At 44.4% G+C, this 23,638-nt stretch overlaps 1 protein-coding gene and 2 non-coding genes across 6 annotated transcripts; all 3 read left to right on the top strand.

Moving 5' to 3' along the window:
• Positions 1 to 1,288: 1,288 nt before the first annotated feature.
• Positions 1,289 to 22,286, top strand: ATG16L1 (autophagy related 16 like 1). 4 transcript variants are annotated; one of them, XM_030954439.1, is made up of 18 exons: positions 1,290 to 1,560; positions 2,593 to 2,686; positions 4,884 to 4,989; positions 6,383 to 6,456; positions 6,646 to 6,897; positions 7,787 to 7,852; positions 10,048 to 10,134; positions 10,906 to 10,962; positions 11,910 to 12,012; positions 13,992 to 14,097; positions 14,217 to 14,287; positions 15,766 to 15,837; positions 17,770 to 17,890; positions 18,722 to 18,827; positions 19,352 to 19,501; positions 19,901 to 19,948; positions 20,315 to 20,416; positions 20,810 to 22,286. In XM_030954439.1, the coding sequence occupies exons 1-18, from the start codon at positions 1,446 to 1,448 to the stop codon at positions 20,901 to 20,903; spliced, it is 1,824 nt and encodes a 607-aa protein (XP_030810299.1). In that variant the 5' UTR covers positions 1,290 to 1,445; the 3' UTR covers positions 20,904 to 22,286. The 4 variants fall into 4 exon arrangements, with proteins under 4 accessions (XP_030810301.1, XP_030810299.1, XP_030810300.1 ...); XM_030954438.1 differs by having other exon boundaries at positions 1,292 to 1,560; positions 10,045 to 10,134; XM_030954441.1 differs by lacking the exon at positions 10,906 to 10,962 and having other exon boundaries at positions 1,289 to 1,560.
• LOC115907197 lies at positions 12,224 to 12,493 on the top strand. Its single transcript, XR_004061013.1, has one exon.
• On the top strand, positions 14,645 to 14,907 carry LOC115907196. Its single transcript, XR_004061012.1, has one exon.
• Positions 22,287 to 23,638: the final 1,352 nt, after the last annotated feature.

Genomic DNA, 23,638 nt, shown 5'->3' with positions numbered 1-23,638 from the left:
TTTACATTTGCCAGAGAACGTGTGGCTTTTTCATGAGGCTGGCCATAAGGTGGGAGTGCAGGGAGGATTGCATAGTAGCTTCTACTGTGTTCCAAATTAGGGTTTTTTTCCCTAGAAAGCCTCATGCTCAATTTCATTTCACCACCACCCTCCTTGAAGGCTCAGCTGGGGCTGTTCAGCCTCGAGAGGGGCCCTCATCCCTGTCTGCCCCTGTCGACAGGGAGGGCTCCAAGAAGAGCCCAGGCTCTGCCCCGGGGGGCCCAGGAACGGGCAGGGACTGATCCCAAGATGTTCCTCCTACCCAGGAGTCAGAACTTTCTTCCCAGGGCAGTGCCCCAGCCCTGAACAAAGTGCCCAGAAAGGATGTGAACTGACCTCACAGGGGATTCCAGAGTCCTCTGGATACAATCCAAATCCCTGTGCTCGGGGATGGCCCTGCTGGAGCAGGGAGGCGGGACCAATGAGCCACTGTGGCCGCTCCGAGCCTGACCCCATCCTGTTATTCTGTGATTTCCGGCAGGCGATGGGAGTGGTGTCTGGTAAAGGGGGAGAAGAGCGCAAAGACACTCAACAAATGGCACTGCAGGTGTGTCGTATTTGAATAGTGTAGTACAACATTCACTCTGCTCTCTGTGCAGCCCGTAATAAATTTTTAATGTTCGCTCACAGTGACACCCGTGCTTTAACAGTGGCAGGCAGAGGTGTGGCGGTAGCTGCCGAGGCCGGACAGTCCCGCTGTCACACGGGCACCAGCCCTTCACCTCACCAAAGCCCCGCCGGTGCCACTGGCACGACACAGTGCAGCCGGCCCTGCGAGGACACTGAGCTGCGAGCGCTGTGCCCGCGGAAGGCTCGGGCTCTGTGACTCGACCCGCCCGGCCCAGCGGGAGTGGCGCCGCCATCGCCCCCACAGCGGGCAGCCTGTCCGCATGCGCTGCTACGGGGCTGCGGGGGCGTCAACATGGCGGGTTGGCCACTCTCAAGATGGCGGCATTGCCGTGCTCAACGTGGCAGCGGGGCCACTCTTAAGATGGCGCCTGCACGGAGGGTACAAAATGGCGCTGCGCGGGGCCTCCTCGCCTCAGAAAGCGCCTGTTTTCTCGCCTGAGGCCGACCCCGCCTCCGCGTTTGCAGCGCGATCTCGCGCGGCGCCATCCGGCCTGGGGACACCGGTGCTGGGCTCGGCGGCGCCGGAGGCCGGCTGACGGCGTCAGGCAGCGGTGGGGCAGCCTGTGTCGCGGTCGCGGCGCGCCGCACAGACGCGAGGGCCCCTGACGTAGCGCGGCGCCATGGCGGGTGTGGGGGCGCGGCCGCGGGCCCGGGCCTGCCTCTGAGGGGGCTCCCGCCGCCTCCCCGCGCTCCCGCCGCCTCTCTGACCCGCCCGCGCCGCTCGCCCCGGCCCGCTCCGCCCGCCCCGGCCCGCTCCGCCCCGGCCTGCCGCGGAGATGGCGTCGGGGCTGCGCGCCGCCGGGTTCCCCCCTTGGAAGCGGCACATCGCGGAGGAGCTGCGGCGGCGGGACCGGCTACAGCGCCAGGCGTTCGAGGAGATCATCGCCCAGTGTAAGCGGGGCCCGGCGGGGGCGCGGCCGAAGTAGCGCTTCTCTTCTCCCTCTCCGATGCCCATCAGTGTGTGCAGGGAGACTCTGCTCAGTGGGGAGGGTGTGGAGTCTTCCTCTCTGGAGCTTTTCCAGAACTGGATTATGTCCGGTGCCCTGTGCTATGGGACGGCCCTGCTTGAGCAGGGAGCTGGGACCTGGGGACCCGCTGTTCTCCCTTCCAGCCCGAATCATTGTGGGATTTCTCCTCTTCTTCAAAGGTGGGAAAGCCGTGATGGCACAGGGTCCCAGGGGCCTCGGCCGAGCCGTTTTCACGGGACTGTTTGGGACATGTCTATAATAACAGAAAAGCTGGAATTTCTGCGTTGTCGAGGAAAATATGTAGTTGTTTCAGTTCTCTGAGAGGCTGGAGTGCTTTGTGCTCTGGACAGTGATTGAATGTCTGAATTGTCTGCACAATTCCTGCCCAGTTTCTTGTGGAACGGAGAACAATGCTGCTATTGACCCTGTTCATGGTCTTTTGTAAAATTTGGAGCTATCCAGGGGCCAGCACTCTCTGTTCAGGGCTTTCCTGCCCGCCCCTCTCCTGGCTCAGCTGTGTCAGGATGGCAGGGGGGTCCCACACACTGTCGGAGAAAACAAACGGCAGAGCTGGGTTTGGTCTCTCTGCCAGGCCTGTTCTCCTGGTTGCTGTCCTTTGAGGATCTGTAAAGAGTGTGAACTTTGAACTACTCTGTTTTAGCAGATAGCCATGCACCTGAGAAGTTGCTCTCTCTTTCTCTATTAAGCTTTAATAAGACCAGTCCCACACAGCACCTGAATTAATGAGGAGTTCCTGGGGTTGTAGGTGGATGGTGCCTTAACCTGTTAAGATCAAAGAGGAGAGAGAAACAGTGATGTGGTGGAGGCTCCTGTAGCATTTGGCTGTGTCACAGTAATTAAAGGGACTAGATCACAGCTAGTGATCTAGGCAGGAGAAGATGGGACTCTGGATTTGCTTTCTGGTTTTCTTAAGTGCACTTTTTTGCTCCTGCAGATAACAAGCTGCTGGAGAAGTCAGACCTTCATGCAGTGCTGGCTGATAAACTTCAAGCAGAAAAATATGACATGCAGAGCAGACATGAGATCAGGTATGTTACACTCCTTTTTTGTCAGCAGCTGTTTGTTGTACACCTTGTAACCTAAACCTGTTTGATGCCTCACACAAACCGCTCCCAGATCCCTACAGTGACTTGGCGCACAACAAACTGAAATTCTGTTGGACTGTATATACCTTATAGCTGTGTCAAAGCCTGTGATGAAGTTACAATAGGTTTAGAATATGCAGCAGAGGAAGATCTGGCCAGGTTTGGGAAGGAAGCTGATTTATCACAAACTCATGGAACAGAGGTGAACCACAATGAGCTGCTGCTCCTGGTCTGTTTGCCTTGTAACACTTAACAGTGTTTTCTGCTCTTCCTATTGAGTATAAGATGGTTTAATGGCTTAGTTTCTTTCAATCTGTGTCATCACATGAAAGGGGAGAACAGAAATAAACTATGATTGCAAAGTGTCAGTCCTAAATAAGCACCAGATGCCAAAAGGAAGGTGTTTTGTGCCTGCTTTTTAATAGGATTTCTTAGGAAGCTTCCCCCCTAACCTGGAGTAGCACTTGTGTTGTGCTGAAGGCAGGGGTTGTGCTGCTGGTTCTGCTGGTGTTTGCACAGCCAACCCGTGTGCCAGAAGTGTCCCTTGGACAGCCTGTCTGTTCCACAGGTGAGGGCTGGCCAGCTCTGCCCTCAGTGTACCTGAAGAGAAGGCAGGGCCAAGGAGCTCAGAATTCCTACTTCTGTAAAAATTGCTTCATCTGTTGAGGTGCTTTTTGTTCTTGTCCTGAAACCAGAACCCCTCTACAGCAGGGAACTCTATGAGCACGCCCACTTGGATACAAAACAAATCAGTATAGCAGAGAAGGAAGAAGTTTCCTTCTGGGTTTACAGGAATTGCAGGCAAAGCTCCAGCAGGCTGGAGTTAACACCCATGTGAAAGTTCCCAAAAACTTTCTGATGGCTGTAGCTGTCTTGAACCATTTCAGTTTATGGGAATTGTGTTCTGGCTGAATGCCATGTCTTAAGAGATGAGGCTGGACCAAATGTGGATGAGAAGAAAGACACAGAACAGCATCTGAAAGTAAAAACTCAGCTGAACTCTGGTACTATGCTCAGTATATGACAGGTTTTTGAAACAGAATTACTTTTCTAATCCTAGATAGCTGAAGAAAGGTGTTTTTACTTCCCTCATGCCCAAGGAGTAGTGTGTAGTGCTGGCTGTAGGGGTATGTGTGGCTAGAGCTATAGGACATGTTGGATATTACCACAGGACTTGGCTTCTTGTCTGTTTGCACATATTTTTTTGGAAATGCAGTTAGTGCGGCATTAGTTCAGTGAGCGGTTGGTTGGTTGTTTTTTGAGAAGAGCATTAGGTTACTGGTATTACTGTGAGACATTTGGATGGATTATCTGTTTCTCCCTGGACTGTTAGAACACAAAATGACTGCAGAAAGGGATGCAATTACCTTGTTCTGTTTGTCTGATATAATGGTGTTTTAATTAAAATTATGATTTTTTTAAGAAGCTGTAATTCAAAATGTAGCTGATAATGTGCTCAGAGTCTGTGTGTGTATATGCTTTTTAAAAAGCTTGGTTTTCTCTGTGCCTGCTTCTGTGTTTTCAGAGACATGAGTGATAAATGTTACATTCTATAGTTGTTTGGGGCAGAGGGTGAGATAAATGTTCTGATATGTAAAAATTCAAGATCATCTCACAGTAATAGTGTTGAAAAACACAGTTAGTAACCGCTTGAAAATTTATGCACAAAAAGAGTATAGTCAGGCCAACAGAGGAGTGACTTGTCACACCTGAGACTGTAAACCCAAGGGCCTGGGAATACTCCCTTGGTTTCCTGGCTTTTGGTTCTGTACCCTCTCCAGACATCTTGCATCTTCAAGTTCTACCACCTCCCTCCAGAAAAAATCAGGGTGGTAAAACATTTGTAATTCTTCCACAATTTATAGAGTGTGCTTCTAAGACTCAGTTATCTTCATGCAAATTTAAACAAAGCTAGTTTTCTTCTCTTGGAGTTTGAATACTGGTTTAGAAATGTACAAAAGTGAATCTAGTGTTCAAGAGATTTAACTTTCCAGACCTGCGTTATTTGGTTTTTTATGAATCACCTGTGTCCCTGGTGTACAGAGCTTCCAAGGGAGGCAATGTCTGGACCCTGGCAAAGGCACAGAAAGAACTGGATTCTAGTTTGGGACATCTCTTGTTCTTCTCTGTCCAATTGCAGCCCCGGACATGATAGCACATGGAACGACGCTCAGCTGCAGGAACTGGCCCAGCTGAAGATAAAGCACCAAGAGGAGCTGACTGAGCTGCACAAGAAACGTGGCGAGGTTGGAAAGTCTTATGTTCTCTGTGGTCCATATGTGGTCTTTTGGGAGCCTGACCATGATTTTACCAGGCTCATTAATCATCATTTTTCCCTCCTTTCATCTAGAGTCTTTTTAAGCTTCCCCAATTTTTGATGATTAAAACCAACCAGACACAGGCTGGTCTGTAATACTGTCACCAGGAGATGAGAGCTTCTATTGTCAGCACAGCATGATTATTAAGTGCTGAATTTTCTGCTTCATTAATCGGTTCTTAATTGTATTAGAGGAGAAAGGAACTGATCTGGGCCACAGAGCTGTATGTGACCCCTAGTAACTTGGAAAGACTTAGAGTGAGTGGGGCATAGGGGGCTGTGTGTGGTTTCACTGGTCTCACTTTGCCAAGATTGAAAGAGCCATGGTGCTGGGCTGGAAAGGGAGTGCTGGTTCAGAGCCCAGGAATTCTGTAACACTGACACTTGGGCCTGGAGGAGAGGAAAAGCCAGGCATGTTGGATTTCTGTTTTGGGGTTTTTTTTTTGACAGGAATTTCAGCAGCAGAATTGGGATTTAAAAGCACAGCAGTGGACTGAATGAGTCTGAAAGCTGAATGGGACTGCACACTTTCATAGGGAAAAGGTGTGAATGGCCTGGAAAATGCTCCTTTTATCACACCCCACTGGAGTTGTGGAGAAGCTCCAGTGTCAGCAATTCTGAGCTTTCCAAAGAGGAGACTGTTTTCTCTGGGAGGTGTGCACCAGGTGGTTAGGGCGCTCAGAATAGTTTCTTTGCTTCCAACCTGGTGTCCTAAAACCACTTCCACAGGCAGGCACTCTTCCCAGAAATCGGTCTTCCTTCTTCCTGGGCAGCTGAGGCCATGCTGCCGGGTAAGGTATGAGCTGGCAGCTGCAGCTTGGCAGCATCGGCCTCTGCCTCTCTGTGCTCTGCAGACACTCCACCAGCAACTTCCTCTGTGAGCAAACTCTTGGTGGCACCTGTGTTCACAGTGAGAGCTGTGTGTCTCCTGAAATGGCTGTCCTGGCCCTAACAGGATGATTTGTTTCTTGGTTGTCAGTACTCATTTACTTGACAATTTTTAAATTCTGTATTGATTTTTCCACTACTAAAATTTCTTCCTGATATACATTCTGTTTGATCTGACTATTAATGAAACTTTTTCAGGGAAGAGAGTGAGACATCAAAGGACAGCAGCTTCTTAACAGTTTATTTTTGAAAGTGGATTCTCTGATTTAATGACCTGTGTAGCAGATCTGCCTAGAAAGCTGGGGTAAAAAAGACCTGAAATGTGTGATCCATGCTTTTAGTGCTAGATTAGTCTGTGCTTGCACTGAAGGCTGCTCAGTATGTTATCCACTGACATCCCTGCAGTTTGTAATGAAATTTTCTCCTCTCCCCAGCTGGCCCAGTCTGTAATTGATTTAAACAACCAAATGCAGCAGAAGGACAAAGAGATGCAGATGAATGAAGCCAAGTGAGTAAGAACTGTTTTGTCTGTGACCAGACTTCTGATGGAGTTCTTTATTGGAGTTATAATATTCTCTAGGAGTCTTAGCCCAGGGCTAAAAATGCCTTTGTGAGGCATTGTGCAAACAGCACAAGGAAGATGGCACAGGTCCCAAAGGAGGTCCTCATGGTTTTGTATGTTTTGTTGCCATTCCAGGATTGCAGAGTATTTGCAAAAGATTTCTGAACTGGAAACAGAGTGCCAGGAATTGCGTAGCAAACTGCAAGATCTTGAGCGGGCTAATCAGACACTGAAAGATGAATATGATGCTCTCCAGATCACCTTCAATGCCTTGGAGGAGAAACTAAGGAAAACTACTGAGGACAACCAGGAGCTGGTCTCACGTTGGATGGCAGAGAAAGCACAAGAAGCCAATCGTTTGAATGCAGAAAATGAAAAGGATTCAAGGTGAGATCCATGACCTTTGTTTGATGAAACTGGTATGTTTTGCAGTTATGAGTGCATAGGATAAAACCAGATTTAGTTTTGATCTCTGAGATCTCTATTCTTGCATAACACAGTGAGAGTCCAGAACTTGGTTTTTTTTTTCCAGCCAGCACAGCACAGACTGACACTTGGTGAAAACATTCCAGTCTTTTAAATGAATAAAACATGTTCTTTTGTTTCTTCAGCAACATTTAACTGTGTGCTGAAGATCATAAAACAGATAGAAACTGTAGGATTTTGCTGGTATTAGATTTGGACTTCTCTTGTTCATATTGCATCTTATACTGCTCCTAGTTTTATCCTTTTTTGACTTGACTAACTCCAGTGTTTTTTGCATTCCTCTAGAATGAGCATCTGCTATGAGACTGAGCTATGTAAAACTTACTGCAAAACTACTTTTTTAAAAAAAGGCCTTTTTTCCTTGCAAAATAATTTTTCTTCTGAATTGTTTCAGCTTACTTGCCAGCTAATGATACCTGGAAACTGACCTATATTACAAGTCTCACAGTAGCTGGCAGTTTTGTATTAGCTTCACTAACATAATCGTTATTTTGGCAAGTCCTTACCCTCTAAGCTAATGTGTATTCATATGGATCATAAAGGGCTATAGGTTCACTTTGCCTCATTGCCTCACTTGAGTGATCTTGTCCTTTGCTACTCACAGTAAGAAAACTGCCTCTCCTGCTCAGAGTATCTTGAAAAGCAGGATAAAACTAGAGCAGGGGACTGATTTTTTTTTTTTTTTTAAATCCTATGAGGCCCATCAAAACTGTGCAGGGTAGCCTTTGGAATGGGATTAAGGAAATGTTGATGGTTTTCTTTTTTAATAACCTTGGGTTCTCTTTCTTAGGAGACGCCAGGCCAGGCTGCAGAAGGAGCTGGCAGAAGCTGCCAAAGAACCCTTGCCTGTTGAACCGTAAGCAGTCTTGATTTAAAGTCTCTTTCATCAGTTTGTGCCTCAGGTTTATGCAGAAGTGTGATAAATGGTACCTTTGTTACTCCTAAATTGTGTGATGTAGAGGAGTGTTTGCACTTCTTGTGTAAAGTCAGAAATGTGCCGTAACTCTCCCTACCTGAACTTACAGAAGAAGGAGCTCTTTTAGGACTGAGAATAGATGCTTGGACTGAAAGTCCCAGGAATGGTTCATGTGGTCAATAGATGTTGTTACAAAAATGTTTTTATACTGAGAGATGTGCCTTTGGTCTTTAAGATAGTTTTTCATGTAACAGTGAAATAATGAAACAATTACTCTGGAGATGCCTGGATTTTAAAATATTAGACTACAGACATGCTCAAGGATTTCCTGGAGGAACAGGCACTGAATGAATTAACCTGGCTGAAAATACCTGGCTTCCATACTGGCAGGGATTTATTGTCGAAGGGAAAAACAGTGGAATACTTTACCTGGTAAGATGAAGAGAAATCCCTGTAGTCCCTTGTTCTTGCCCTGCTATGTTTGGCTCTGTGGTGTGGGATCAGGGGGCTACAGGGGGCAGTGGGTGCTCAGAGTCGGGCTCATCAGGGTGTTTGTGTTTGCCCAGTCTAGAACTGCTGCATCTGATGCTCTGTTCCTGGGCCCTGCTGAGTGGTGCCAGAGCAGCCTGCAGGCTTTTTCTGGAGATCTTTTCTCTTTATGTTCACATCACAGACTCACATTAAGGGCTGTGCTGCAAGCACTTGCAAAGGACAGGAGCAGTGCATCCCTCTGGAAGGGAGGCTGTGTAAAAGGCTGGGAGAGGGAGGAGGGGCATGTGGAAAGGGAGTATGAGACACCCGATAGCATAATTGCTTCTGTATTCTGCTTCAGAGATGGCTTTGATTTCTTCTTGATGATTTTATAGTTTGAGAGTGTTTGTGTTGTGTAAATGGGCTGCTTACTGAAGGGAAAAACTGCACCATTTCAGGGGGTGTGCCCTGGTGTTTATATTTACTTAAAAATACATTGTTAACCTGGAAAGTTCTTTTGCTACACATAGTTTTAATAGCAGAAACTTCAGATTTTTAAAAATGGATATTAGCAGAACTTGATGATATTTCCTTGAAACACAAGCCTGATACATTCAATCAGCGAATATATTTTCTATAGTCTTTTCATGTATACTCTCCTCCAAAATCTTAGAATTGAAAGTGCAGCTATATTCTGAAATGAGAGGTTAGTTGTTTTCATCCTTTTAAATGCTTTTGCAGCTGAGTGTTATTTGATGGCACAATTTGTTTATTCAAATGCTGAATTTAAACTTCTCTTCAGTCAAATGGCATTAGTAAAGTGTGTTTAAAAATAGTTTGTCCTACAAAATCAGCAGTGGAGGAAAAATGATCATTGAAGGGAAAAATACTAGGCTGTCAGAGCCCATGGTGACTAATGGGGGAAATCTTCAGCATTAGCTGAGTAATTTAGCTGGATTAATTTATTGTACGTGGGTTGGAGCCTCACACTTGTGTTCAGCTGACCACCAGCACTTTAATGGAATGAGCAAAAACAGCTCTTACACTTAATGGTGCTGTACCTGAATTACAGCAGTGTAGAAAGTATCAGGGTGTCTTTGGTGTAGATGAGACAGGAAAATTCAATTAACCTCTTGTGCTGTCTTTAACACTTGCTTGTTTTGAAACAGCAAAAAAGGTGCTGATATCACCTATACTTGGTGTTGCAGTAACTCATGTTTTTGTTGCTCTGTAACTGCTCCAGCAAATATCATTCACTCTGTAGTGAAGCCTTGCTCAGGTGTGGTGGGTTGTTACAATGCTGTGTGTCTTTAGTGCTACAGGCTGAAATAGGATCCTGTAGTAAAGAGAATCTGAAAAGGAGGTCTGAAAACAGAAACAAGGGGATGTGGAAATCCAGTACTGCTGTCAGTGAAGTGGAATTGGCAGCTGGAAGGAAAAAACCTGAAATTGCTGTCTGTATCTGTTTTCAACACTGTGTGTTGAATTACATCTCTGTCAGTTGCATCAGTGTGTGTTATCTGGATCTACCTTTGTGTTGCTACAGCTCCAGAAACCTGGGGTGTGCTGGGCATGGAACTGACAGGCCCTGGAACAGTGCCATCCTGTCAGTTGCTGCTGTCAGTGGCTGATTGAAAAGGAGGTGTTTTCTCTCACTTCAGCAGGGATGATGACATCGAAGTGCTCGCAGATGAAACCTCTGACACAGCTGAGGAAACCTCTCCAGTGCGAGCTGTCAGCCGGACGTCCAGGTTTGTGACCAAGGGATTCCTGTAGCATGTCACTGAGGGAGAGCAAGGGGCACAGTAGAGCTGGAACAGTGTTGGGAATGTAACTTAGGTTTCTAGTTGCCTTTAGATAGAACACAGTTTAGTGCTTCTACCAGAGCAGTAGGAAGCTCATGTGCTGTACTCTCTGTGCCATGCTTTAGATGTGCTGGTTTTCCTTCACTGTTTTAACTAAATTACCCTAGTGCCTGAAAAATCTTTGTTTAATCTTTAAAACAAATATTTAAAAACTATGTAGTTAATAATATGGCTATTACAATGCCTGTTGTTTTATGCCTCCATTACTCTACAAGATATCAATGTGAATATTGATATCACAATAGCAATAGCTATTTGCAAATAGCTGGGTTTATCTGAAATGCTGAAAATAATCTTCACCTAGATTACATGCATATGTTCTTCCTCTAAAATAGCAGTGAGTGGAAAGTAAGAGGTAGTTATGTGAGATCATGGATTAATTTGATTGAAATTTCAGACTTGGCAGACTGTTCTATCTAAACCCAGCAATTCCCAGGGTGAGGTTGAGGGCCATTGAAGAAACTTCACCCACAGAATGTGTTCTGAGTTGTAGTTAGTGATGTCTTTTGCACTGATGCCTGCCTTGGTGTTCTGTCTCTGGGCTGGGTCTCAGGGGAGGGAGTCTTTCTGGAGACGTGTTGCTATGAAATGTGTTTGTATTGATCTTTATGTGGAGAAGCTATTCACAAGGTTTAAACCTGTCCTCCCCTCCTTCAGTAAGCGACTCTCCCAGCCAGCTGGAGGCCTTCTGGACTCTATCAGTAATATCTTTGGGTAGGTTAGAACACTTTCACCTCTTTGTTTTGTTTATTGGTTTCAGTGTACACCAAAATTTTGGTGATGCAGGGAATGCAAACAAGTATTTCCAGCCTTCCTTCTAGCTTCTGCCTTTCTTTATTTTTTCTTTTTTGTTCTCCTCAACTTCCTGTTTCTTCCATCTTGCCGTGTGCTGACCTCTGACCTTTCCCTCCAGTCTGTCTGAGTCTCCCCTTTTGGGACATCAGTCTTCTGATACTGCCAGGTGAAAACATTATCCGCTCTTAGTCCAGCATGTGATTGTATTCCATTGAAGTAATGTGGAACCCAGGTGCATTGTGCTGATTAGATTCTGCAGTTGATAACTCTGGTTAGAAATTATCAACAGTGAGAGAGGCAATGAGCCCATCTGTGGAGAGAATACATGGGGTTTGCTCTTACTTTCCACTGCACTTTGCTCCTTTAGTAGGGTTAATTAAAATAAGTTGTTGAGTTCTGTGCTTTGTATCCAGAGTGGAGCCAGTCCTTCTAAGCTAAGCTCTGCAGTAGGTGGATGTTTTTGCTTAAATGGAGCAGCCCAAGCTTTGGAACACAGCATTTTGCTGCCTGGGATGTAGTGCTGAAATGGTGTTGAGTATTCCTAGACATAACAATGGAGCTGCAGCCAGTCCCATGTTTCTCTTCCTATTGAGAACATTAAAACACTGCTCCAAAATGAGGTCAGTAATCAGTTCAGATAACTTATGTGGTGAACTGTGAAATATCTAAAGCCACAAGTGAATATACCGTTACATGACAAATGTAATTTTTGAAAGATAGGATGCAAAAAAAGATGTTTAAAACATCTTCCCCAATTTTTTACTTTCTGTACAGAGTAGTTAATTGACAGGTAGACATCAGGATGAATTCAAGAGAAACAGTGTTCATTTCTCATTTTAAAATGCTATTACTTTGTTTCATCTCAGGAGGCGTTCTCTGTCCTCGTTCCCTGCCCCCCAGGATAATGCAGAGCCACATCCAGGTGCCAGTAAAGAAGTGAGAGTGCCCACTACTGCCATTTGTGTCTTTGTGAGTACAGAAGGAATTCTCTGCTCTGCCATTCTGTGTTCTGGTTTTGGAGGAAGTGAATCCCCTATGTGGGAACTGATATCCTGAGACTCTTTCTGTTAGCACTGCCGAACCGGAAGGAATTCTTGGTTTGGTAGAATTCATTCAATTCCATTTAATTCTTACCCCACATGTTTCTCAGAGCCAGTGTGCTCGATGTCTGTCTTACTGAGGTCGATGATGACGAAGAAGTTTTCTGAGGGCACAGGGAAATTCCACCCCATTACCCTTTGGCTCCCAGCAGTCCCTATTCTATCCTGCCATAGTAGAGCAGTGATGGAGGAAGAGATTGCTGACAGTTTGGGATTAATTCAGTTCCAGTTCTCCACAGAAAAAGGAGTTGTGGCACCAAATGTAATCCAACAAACCTGGTGAAGAGGAGCTCATGGTGATGGGGTGTTCTCACTGGCTGTGCATGATCAAAGGTTTTCAAGCTGAGACCTCCTTGATGTGTTCCTTGGCCTCACAAAGCTAAACCTAAGTTTCTGTGCACTGCACTGTCTTGTGACTGAAAGGAAGGTGTCTTGTAATGCAGCTGCTTGTTTGAATATGCCTCTGGAGCTTTCTTAGGCACTCCAGAGCTGGATGTGGATTTTTCATGGATATTAAATGACTGCTTTTCTTCATCCAGAGCATCAATGTGGCTCATTGCAGCAGGGAAGCATGTATATTCTTGCCTGCCCTGTTACCGTATTCTGTAGTGGAAGTTGTGGATGGAGGGAGTGGCAATGTCACCTCAAGTGAGAGCAGGGTCATGACTGAAATGGCAGCTGGAGCTGGCTTGAATGGGGGATGTCAGGTGAGGAGGTGTTAGGCTTTAGCTCCAGTGTTTTGAGCCCAGGTGGAGGGTCAAGACACGTCTAGGTGTGGCAGAGAATTCTAGGAATTAATGCAAGGGCTCTGTGGCAGAGGTTTGGCCAATGCAGAGAGCAGACTGGGCTCACCTTTGGAGAGGCAAGTAGGAGGTGGCAGAGGTAGTCACTTCAGGCATAGCTTCTAGGCAAGGCCTTTCACCAGTTTCGTTGTGAATGGCTCCTCTGCATTTGCAGAAAGATCAGATTTGAAGTGTGATTAGCCTTAAATATGAGCTGGCAGACCACATTCAAGCAACAAGTTCCATAAAAATACAGGTTTCCAGAAAAGCTGGTTTTGAAAGAGCAGGTCCTGAAAATACTTAAAAAATAATTACAATTGTGGTGGTAATACTGTGAAGGTAAGTAGTCTAAAGCTGTGAAATGAATAGAGGAATAAAAATGAATTATTATTAAAATTATCATAGGTTTTAAAAGTTCAAGAATTCAGAACATTAGGCTGTGAGAAGAAGGGGTGCTGGGGGGTCAGTGCATCTGCAGAGAGGAGGCACAGCATAAGCCCAAGTCCTCTGCAAGCAGGTGCTGTCACACTTGTACTGCAGAATCACCAGCACACCCAGTGAATGCAGTGCATCTGCTGTGCTGTTTCCTAGCAGACTTGCTTAACTCAAGCCTGACTTGATTGTTCCATGGTTGCATGAACTGATTGGATCATGTTCCATGGCTGTCTCTAGATGGAGGAATGAAAAGTTACTTTCCTTCTACAGCACATCAACTGTTACTGTTTTTTGTCCTATCCTTTCCTTATTTTCTTTTTTCTGGTGTGACTTCAGAGCCTAAGCTTAGGAAGCGTTCTAAGGCTTTTGGTAGTTTGTTTTTGCTGCTGAATCTTTGCTGCTGTTTTTTTTTTTTTGATGTGCCTTTGTTTTTTCTTTCGATATGGATCAGTCCTTTTGCTGTCTGTGTACCATCAGCCACAGCAGAATTTCAGTCTGTGGCTTTATTTCCTCTGAAAGATGCACAGCTGTGATTCTGTTAACTTTTAAGTTCTGTAGCTTTCTGCTCTGTGGGTTATGGGTGTGTGCTAATTCCCTTTTGGGTGGCTGTTCTGTTCCTTGCCCTCCTCAGGATGCACATGATGGGGAGGTGAATGCGGTGCAGTTCAGCCCTGGCTCCCGGTTACTAGCAACAGGAGGCATGGACCGGAGGGTTAAGCTTTGGGAAGTCTTGGGAGGTAAACCTTTTTGCTTTGGGGCCTGGTGGGATGCTAAAAAAATTCATATTTTGGGTCATTTTGTGGCAACTTCTGCTCTAACCCATTGCTCAAGTTTTTGTTCATCTTTCTCTGTGCAGATAGGTGTGAGCCCAAAGGTTCCCTCTCTGGCAGTAACGCTGGGATTACAAGCATAGAATTTGATAGTGCTGTGAGTATCTGTGCAATATCCACTGTTTATAGGTGGGAATAAATTTATGGAATTACGTTGTTCTCTACTATTGTTTCTACTATTGTTCAGTTCTAATTGAAGTTACCTAAGAAATGAGGTAAAACATTAAAGTAGCTGAAATTGTACAAAAGACCTTTATTTGATAAGGTACAGTCTGTAATTCTGATCCTTGCCTTACAATTCAGATGATATGCAGCTCATATATTTGCTGTTACGGACTTTTGTTTAAAGTAAGAAATTAGTATTCCACTGAAGCTGGCATAACAGCACAGAAGAAGCAAATACACTGAGGCTTTATTTCTGTGAAGTTTTTTTTTCCCATAAGTGCTTTACTGAGGTCTGTGATGAATAGTAAAAGGTCTGATTATCCCAAGACTTGCAGTTCCATGCCCTCTTCTCCCAGCAGTTTCTCCCCAGCCATGGCACAGCAATGGTGTGGCTGGCAGAGTGTTTGCTGACAGTGTGAGATGTGCTCAGGTCATGATCACCTGGAGCACTGGAGACATGACTGAGATCAGCATCCAACAGTCCTGCTTGAAGGAGTTTGGGGTCTTGGATTGGTCTAACTGGACATGTGATCTGACTTTTCTGCTGAGACCTCTTCCATAGCACAAAGCTGATATGATTTCTGCCATTTGGTGATTCTGTGTGATAAATTATGATGCGCACCCAAGAGGATCCTTCTTCTGGGCACTGACCAGCTCATTAGAGATGTACTGTTAATCTGCAGGAGAAACTAATCCTGAGGTTTGGCAAGTTGCTTGAACACACTTGCTGTGAGAATTGCCTGGATGAGATACCAAAGGATTACAAGGATTCAGGAAATTCTTTTGTGATGGACAGGAGTGCAAGCATAAATTTTGTGGTGGCCATTCTCCATCATGGGTGATTTGTGGAAGCCCTAACCCTAAAGCCATGAACAAGTTGATTTCTCTCTCCTCAGGCAGGTTTAATTTTTGAGATCTTAGCCTAAAATGCTAGAATTTTAATGAAAATGGCAAGAATCAGGCTAATTGCACTCTGAGACCTTTGTAAGCAGGGGAGTAGATTATGCAGGGCTTTTTTCCTCTGAAAAAGAAAAAAAAACAAATAAAAAAGAGGGAAACAACTCCACAACAGATGAGGGTAAACTAGTACGCATTTGCTTGTAAAAGGGAAAGATGAATGTCCTTTTTCTGGTCTGATTGTTGTTATAATGGGTATACATTATTCTTGTTATAATCTATAGCCATGATTCTACAAGCCCTTCAATTTTGGGGAGAAGCAGGTGCCACAGCCCTTTGGTGAGGGTTACATTAGCTTTCCATACTGGCACTTGCTACTGTGGTTTTGGTTTGATTCCTTTTTTCTTTTGACAAAATAGCACTAATATGCTTTTAATGGTTTATTGGAAATATTTTCATTTGGTTTGCATATCAACTAGCAGAAGGAATTTGAAAGGAATCTTGTGTTTACAGGGTTCTTACCTCTTAGCTGCTTCAAATGACTTTGCCAGCAGAATCTGGACAGTTGATGACAATCGATTACGGGTGAGTCTTGCAAGGCAAAGGAGTTTTTTCTGTCTTGTGTTCCCAGTTTTGTCTAATGGGGACATGGCAGTTTTGGAAGTTAGGCATTTACAGACATTTTTAATAGTTCTTTTTGTTGAGAGGTTCTTTATCTGTTGAAGTTCTTCACAGTAAGACCTAAAATACAGTGTTGATCTCCGCACAGCCTTGCAGGAAGCTCCAGTTACTGTGTATTTTCCCAATACATTGCCCGCTAGAAAAACCTTGCCACATAAACTGTGTGTACACTTTTTTGTACCCCTCTGGGGAACTTTAAATGCTTCTTATGATTTATGGAGAGCCACCTCAATGATTCAGCCTCTCTCAAAGGACAGGCTGCTGAAAAGGGCTTTGCAGAAGACAAAGAGGGAATTTTGTTTTAAGTCAGGAGCAGCATTCTTGAAAAGGAGCCCTCTGCCTGGCTGTCCAAGGCAGCAAGCCTCAGCATGTTGGACATCATCCTCAATATCTTTTGAAGGGTTCCTCCTTTCCTCCCAAGTACTTTGTACTCATATTCTTCTCTAACAGTTGGCTCTGATTTGAAAATAATCCTTTGATAGACCAAAAGAAAAGTTTCACAGCTTTCCAAGAGCCTTTTAAAATTGTCATTTCCTATGTACACTTTTCCTCAACTTTTATTTTAGTAAGGTACCACTTTGATGTTCACATCTTCTGACATTCCAGTGTTGGTTGTAACCAACAGATGCACTGTAATTCTTTGGGTAGTTCTCAGTGTGGACATGTCAGGCCTTAGGAAAGTGAAGAGTATTAGTTCTTCTGCATCTTCTCCTTGGCTGCAAAACCTGCTATTGGATGTGAATTATAATGAATACAAGTTTAGCAGACATAATTACTCACTGCAAAAGGTTAGTTACACCTGCAGACATTCACATAATCTTCCTGTAATTCTTTGGAGTGCACTCATTGTTTCCAAGATGAAATAGTCCCCTCTGTTTCAAGTGTGAGCACTGTGGATCTCTATGGCTTGCACATAAGCAGGAGGTTCTAAAGCTGAAATCACTGTAAACTTTGCCAAAACTCCCTGCCTAAATGCAACACCTGTATGTGATGTCTGTGCAGCAAGGGCAGAAGAGATATGCAGAGTGGAAGATAGATCCTCATTGCTGGAGTTTGTGTTCCTTTCTTAAGGCAAGGTGATCTTTTTGGGATGATGTTTTGTGTATCAGGTTTTGGGTTTTTTTCCCAAACCTAGCTCCTGTTTCTTTCCATTCTTAAGGGCTTTTATTTTGTGTTTCCCCACGCCCAGATTGCTTTGTGTAATTTGATATTCTGTTGAGTATTTTAAAAAAATCTTAACTGTCTACAAAGATTTCTGTCTTATTTTTCATAACTCTTACTTTAGTAATTCATTGTCTATTTTGTGATTTTGTATGTAAGTGTTGAACAATTCTAAGTGAATGTGATTCATGTTCTCAGCCCTAGAGAGCCTCCCTCTGCACTTAAAGAAGCTGCTGTATGGAGTTTTTCTGAAATCCCTGGTTGTCTCAGCTTTCAGGCTTTAAGATGTAATAACAACTGAGACTCCATACCTTGTTGTGTCCTTGAGGGAAGCTCCATATGAAGGCAGAAAGGCACAATTTCCATTTTCAGCATGCTTTAACCCCTGGATTGTCCTGCAAGGCTGTGTTGCAGTTGCCATCTGTTGATGAAATGTAGGTGTACAGAGTGTTGAGGAAGGAGCTGGCAGGTTCCTGAGTAACTGGAGAAACTGCAGCAAAAGGTGACCTATGTTTCCCAGCTCCAGGCTGGACTCTGATAATTAACACTCCTACTCAATGGTGATCTCTATTTACCTGTAATAGATGTTTTTTCTGCCAAGCAAAGCAGGAGACATGCAAATTACAATTTGAGAAAGGGGAAATACTCAGTTTCATGTCAATCTCGTGTCCCCAGCACACCCTCACAGGTCACAGTGGTAAAGTTCTGTCAGCCAAGTTCCTGCTGGACAATGCACGTATTGTTTCGGGAAGTCATGACCGGACCCTCAAGCTCTGGGATCTCCGCAGCAAAGTTTGTAAGGAAGCCTAAGTTCTGACTTTCATTCATGTTTTGTGCTTCTGCTGAATGCTCCTGGCAGTCTGGTGTCAAATCAATTATTGAATCTTTTTGCCAGTATAAAAACAGAAAAAGCTAGTAGTCATTCCATTTTCTGTTATTCTTTAAGTAAGTGAAGTCTTTCTGCCTGTTACCTGGAATAAGAAATCCTGTGTGTGCAGGAAGCACTGTTAATGCTATTACACTGAGAGCAGCTGGTTTTGGGAGTGGTCTTTGTTTACCAGTCTGGGAATGGGTATTTTAGTCTTCCACTAAAAACTTGGAGCCAGGCCAGGTTTTTAACTCTGAGGTGGATGGAAGTGTCTCTTGGAAGCATACCAAAAATGTCAGCATCTCAAATGAAGGAATTGCTAGGATCCAGGTTTTTCTTTGGGAGCAATACCTTATTTCCTTTCTTTTTCTCCTACTAGGGGCTCTTCAACCTATTTTCACTGAGAGAGCATTTGAGAGTCAAACTTACCTTGATACCTGAATTGCAAACATAGGTCAAGGAGACAGATTCATGTTGTTTAATAGTAGCAAATTATAGCTGGCTAAATATGAAGGGGAAGTAAAGCAGCTGTCATGGGAACTTTTCAAGTCCCAGCAAAGGAGATTGAGAAAGGGCAGAGAGGTTGAAGACTTAATCAGGATTATTTTAAGACAGTTTGTCCTGTGCCACTCCTTAGGCACTGCTCTGTGTTGCCACTGTATGGTGGGGGGGAGGGTTTAGGGATTATTTTCTGTCTCGGTTTTCATCAGTTTGGACAATGTGAATTTAAGCATGTCACCATTGGTTTCTCCTTTTTAGGTATAAAAACAGTATTTGCAGGATCTAGCTGCAATGACATCGTGTGTACTGAGCAGTGTGTAATGAGTGGACATTTTGATAAGAAAATTCGTTTCTGGGACATCAGGTAAAACTATTGTAGCAGAGGTTATGGTGTATTTGTGGTTATGGGTTTGCTGTCAAGCTAATCTGAAGTAGGGAACTCTTCTTCCTGAGCTTGGTAGCTGGGGAAACTGTTATAAAAGCGTTAAAAACCCATTAAAGAGACTTTTGTTACTCCTTCTAGGCTGTTTGGTGTTATAGGTTTGTGGGATTTTTTTGTATGTTTGTTTGTTTTGTTTTGTTTTTTGGGATGCCATTTCTTTTCTGGAAAGACAGCATACTTGCTGGTAGGTATTTTTCATTATTCAGTACTTGCTGTTCTCGGGTGGGGTTGTGAGGAAAGTAGTGTCTTAACTGTTTGCTGGAAATGCTATCCACAAGGTGGGATCTAGCTTGGGAAAGAAACAAAATGTAAGAATAAATCAGTAGTCCTTTATCTTCTCTTCCACATTGGGACAAGTCAAAGTTTTGATGCACTGGTTTGGCTTCTGGACCCTAGTTCACAGCTTTCTTGGGTTTTTTTTTTTTCTTTCCTCTTTCTGTCTTTAGGACTGAAAGCATAGTAAAAGAACTGGAGTTGTTTGGAAGAATCACAGCTCTGGACCTGAACCCCGAGCGAACAGAGCTTCTGACCTGTTCCCGTGATGATCTGCTCAAGATCATTGACCTGCGGGTCAGTGCTGTCAAACAGACCTTCAGGTGAGTGTATTCCTCACAGGAGCACTGTGAATTTCAGGACCTTGTATTGTGGGTTACCCTTAGTGCTGGAGTGGTTTCCAGGGCCTCTGTGAAGACAGCAGTCTCCTCACTTTGCTTTTCTACATGGCAAAGTTCTCTAGAATGTCTAGAAACAGCAAAGATCTGCTCTAATGGATCTTGTCATGTTTCTCTTTGAAGAAGGCAGCTAGGCTTAGAAGTCTGTGTTCTAAAGGAAAGAATTTCTTCAGGTGCCATTGAGAGAAGGGTGTATGAGAAACATGAATTGGGATAAAGGGATGCTGGAGTTTATTCTAAACCATACAGAAATCCTTAACATTGTCTTTAGTAAGTATCTCTTCTCATAAATGAGTTAACAGTTATCTGATTCTAAATTTCCAGTGCCCAAGGATTCAAATGCGGCTCTGACTGGACAAGAGTTGTGTTCAGGTAAGGTCAGACATAAACAAGGCACCTGATAAACCTTTCCCCAGCTAAACTGAGTGATTCCTGATGCTTGACTGCAGTGGTCCCCAGTTACAGGTAGAAAAATGGGGCAGAATTTGTAATTTGTCCCAGGTTACCTCTTGGTCAAGCCAGAGTGTATCTGTAAATATTGATCCAATGTCTTGGAAATGCTCTGATTTCAAAGCGCTTTCACTTCTTAGTATTAGCAGGTGATAACACATAACTCCTAAAAGACTATTTAATGCCAAGTTGCTTGCTTAGGAAGTTGTGGGTGGAATGATGATGTGTGCTGAAAATTGCTGACTTGCAAATTGTTCTTTGCGTTCTGCACCTGGTCTGATCTGACAGCCCTGATGGTAACTATGTGGCTGCTGGCTCAGCTGATGGGGCCCTCTACATTTGGAATGTGCTTACTGGGAAATTGGAGAGGACGCTTGCAAAGCATCACAGGTGAGAGAAGTGGGACATGCAGCCTAGGGTGGGGATCTGGGTTGTGGATCTTGCTGAGCTATCAAAAAGTTGGAGTTGTACAGCTTTGCAACTTCTATTGGCATGTGAGAATGATTAATATGCAAAGTCTTTGTGGATTCATGGCGGTATTCTCTAGATTGAATTAGATTTGTTGTTATCTTGTTAAACTGAGATATGATTCTAGTAAAGTGCATTCAATATGTTTTGAAGGAATTGTACCTCTCTCAGACTTACTAAAAGCCCAAGTCTCTTGAGATGTGAGAAAGTGGGTTTTTTTAATTGGTAATAAGAGTATTACAGTATTTCATTCCAGTGCCAAGTGCTGTGGTGGAATTCAGCTGTTTTTAAACTGACTCTTGCCTTCCCTTTCAGTTCTTCTATCAATGCAGTCACGTGGTCACCATCGGGTGCCCACGTGGTCAGTGTGGACAAAGGAAACAAGGCTGTGCTGTGGGCTGAGTTCTGACTGACGGAGGCTGAGAGGCCGAGTGTGCTGGTGCTGCTCCGTGGCTGCACAGCATGGAGACCTGAGCCCACATCCATCCAGAGTCAGGATATGGACAAGCACATGGGCTTTGCTTTCCAGAGGGAAGTTCTAAAGCAATGGAGAAAGGAGCCTGAGTCAGAGACTTCTCATGGCCAAAACTGCACTGTGGCACTTGGACTCAGAATGGGATTAGCTGTTGTAGATGGAGAATACTACTTAGTCATGCCTTTACTTGCAGTATCTATGCACCACGTGGAGCTGAAGATACTAGCGGGATTCCTCACCAGACAGCTGTGCCAAATATCCTGTCACACAAATGTATCTACAGCACTTCTGAGGTGGAAACTTTGGAAAGAAGTCATTGTGTATGCTGACTTAAAGCATGTTCTGTCTCCTGTGTTCTGTTCTGGTGGCCTAGTTCAGGCATGGGGTGAGAAGATCCTGAAACACATCCTAGGCAGTTTAAAGTGTTGGAACAGCTTTTAAAGAGGGTCTCCCATGGCTCTGACAGCTCTGCCTTTGAGTCATCAACTCAGTTTAGATCTGTTCTGATCCTGGCACAGGCTTTCCAGCACTGTCCTGTGAACTCTGTATTGGTTCTTGAGGCAACGGTTCGTTTGTTCTTCAGGACTTCTGTACCCTTGTGTTGACATGCCCTTCAACAGCTTGGGCATCACAAAATAGGAGGTTTTTTAATCTTTTTATACCACAGGCAGTTTGATTAGTGGGTGTGAGGAGAGAGCTAAGCTTGGTGAGGTTGTTCTAGAAGTTGTGCTGCAGTGATGAGGAATGTAGTAATCCTGTGACTTCAGTCCTGGAATACAGATGTTTGGTTCCTTTTTCTGTTCATCCGTCCTGTCCTGGCGGCTGTCAGTACACAGGGGAACTAGTGGCATCAAATCCCAAATCCATTGTTTTGGTGCTGGCAATTCCAGGCCACTTGCCCCGTTCCTGAGCACACGTGCAATATTCCCATTTGCGCTGGAGCCCTCTGTGATACGGAGCGGTGTCTGAGCTCTGTCCCTGTTCTGTCACCCTAAACCATGATGTGTCTACCTGGCATATCTTTATCCAGCCAAACCTTTCCACATCACCTGGGCCTCAAGACAAGCCACCAGCGTTTTATTGCCTTTTTATTTGCACTTTATTTTCTTCTTTCCCAATAGTGTTTTACTATGGAAGTGTGTTCTTTGGAGGGGCTGGGTTGGGGGAGCTGGTCTGACAGGCTCACTCTAACCCAGCCTTTCGTTCAGACACTTTCTGCAGAGGGGAATTAGAGTACATGGGGCAAAATTTTTATTTATTCAGCTGCCCATAAGAACTTGATTGTAAATAAACTTGTGTTCTGCTTTTAAAACCCCACACTGCTCTGATTTATTTATTTGTGCATCTGTGTGCGAGATCTTGTTTGGAATAAGTGCAGAGGGGGATCTGAAATACCATTTTCCTGGTGAATTGTGGAATTTGGTGTCAAGGGGGAAAAAGGATAATGCTCTTAGCTGGGGGCTGGATGTCCTGCAGGTGCAGCCTGGGCTTGCACTGTCTCAGTAGTCCTGCCTTGAGACTGAAGAAAGTCTTGCCTCATTGAACAAGTGCCTCTGTCTCTGTCCTTGAAAGGTTGATGTATTGTTGGATGTTTTAGATAAACTACTGAACTGAGGAAATCAGGATCTGTATTTCAAACACTGCTAAAAATAGATGTCTTTTTCTGCTGTGAGGCTTCGACTGCTAGCTTGTCAAGTTTTTAAGACAGGAATAGGAGTTGCACATTTCTTTAAAAACACAAAAATCCTTTTGAAGATGTTGCTCTGATTCCAGCTTCAGAGTGACGAAGCAGTCTTCAGCTCTTCAGTGTACAAATTTCATAACCAATAGCTGTCACTGGCCACCCTCTGTTTTTCATCAGAAAATAAGCTTTTATTCAGCTCATGGATGTGAGAACTGTAGCAAAAATTGAATGTTGGCATTCTGAACAGTTTCTAAGGGCAAGGTATTTTTTCTTCTGCCTGTTGCAGTGGCATATGGTCCTTGAAAAGGCACCTGCCACGAGTCCAGGTGACCTTGGTTACTGCAGGAAAGCAGATCACGAAGTGGCAAGTCAGCATGATGAAAGATTATTGGGAGATTAGCATAATAAAAACTGCAGGCTCTGCTGAGGAGGATCAGAATGGGTTTAGGATGTTTATAATTTAGACTGCTGCACTTGTGTTTTTGTAGAGCATGGACACAGATCTTACCCAAAGGGCTTTGCTAGGCCCATTGATGCCGTTATGAAGCAGGTTAATAATGCTGAAGGATAACAGCCAGCTAGCTAAATCCTTAAGCATTTTAGATTAAGGCTCCTTAGCACCAAGGTATGTAAGAAATTCTAGTGAGCAATTTTAGCTTTTCCTTTTTTTCTTATATTTTGATTACTTCTATTGCCTCCTTTTCTCTTCAGCCTGCAGAGAGAAGAAGAGCAAATAAAGGAACCTGCAGTGCAGAGGTGGCTGTTGCAGTTTTGCTGCCAGAGGTGGAGCTGCCCTTCAGGTGGATTTTGGGGTGGGTTGGGCATCTTTCTCTGGATTAAGGTTGCACTAGGAGCATGTATTACAGAGAAGCTGTTTCCAAGATCCTCTGAAGATGTCTGCAATGGTACATGTGCCAACAGGAATGCTCATCCTCTCCTGGAGAACTAATAACCCTGCAGTGGCTGCAGCACAGACTTCTACAAA

The sequence above is a fragment of the Camarhynchus parvulus genome, chromosome 9 (genome assembly GCF_901933205.1).
Source record: "Camarhynchus parvulus chromosome 9, STF_HiC, whole genome shotgun sequence".
Classification (NCBI taxonomy): Eukaryota; Metazoa; Chordata; class Aves; order Passeriformes; family Thraupidae; genus Camarhynchus; species Camarhynchus parvulus.
This window is presented reverse-complemented; position numbering and strand designations above follow the sequence as displayed.

Excerpts from the sequence above, each read along its gene's own strand:
- ATG16L1 (XM_030954438.1), top strand. The coding sequence starts at position 1,446 with ATGGCGTCGGGGCTGCGCGCCGCCGGGTTCCCCCCTTGGAAGCGGCAC. Across the intron at positions 4,990-6,382 it reads TGCACAAGAAACGTGGCGAG|CTGGCCCAGTCTGTAATTGA; the intron begins GTTGGAAAGTCT and ends TCCTCTCCCCAG. Across the intron at positions 18,828-19,351 it reads ATTCGTTTCTGGGACATCAG|GACTGAAAGCATAGTAAAAG; the intron begins GTAAAACTATTG and ends TTCTGTCTTTAG.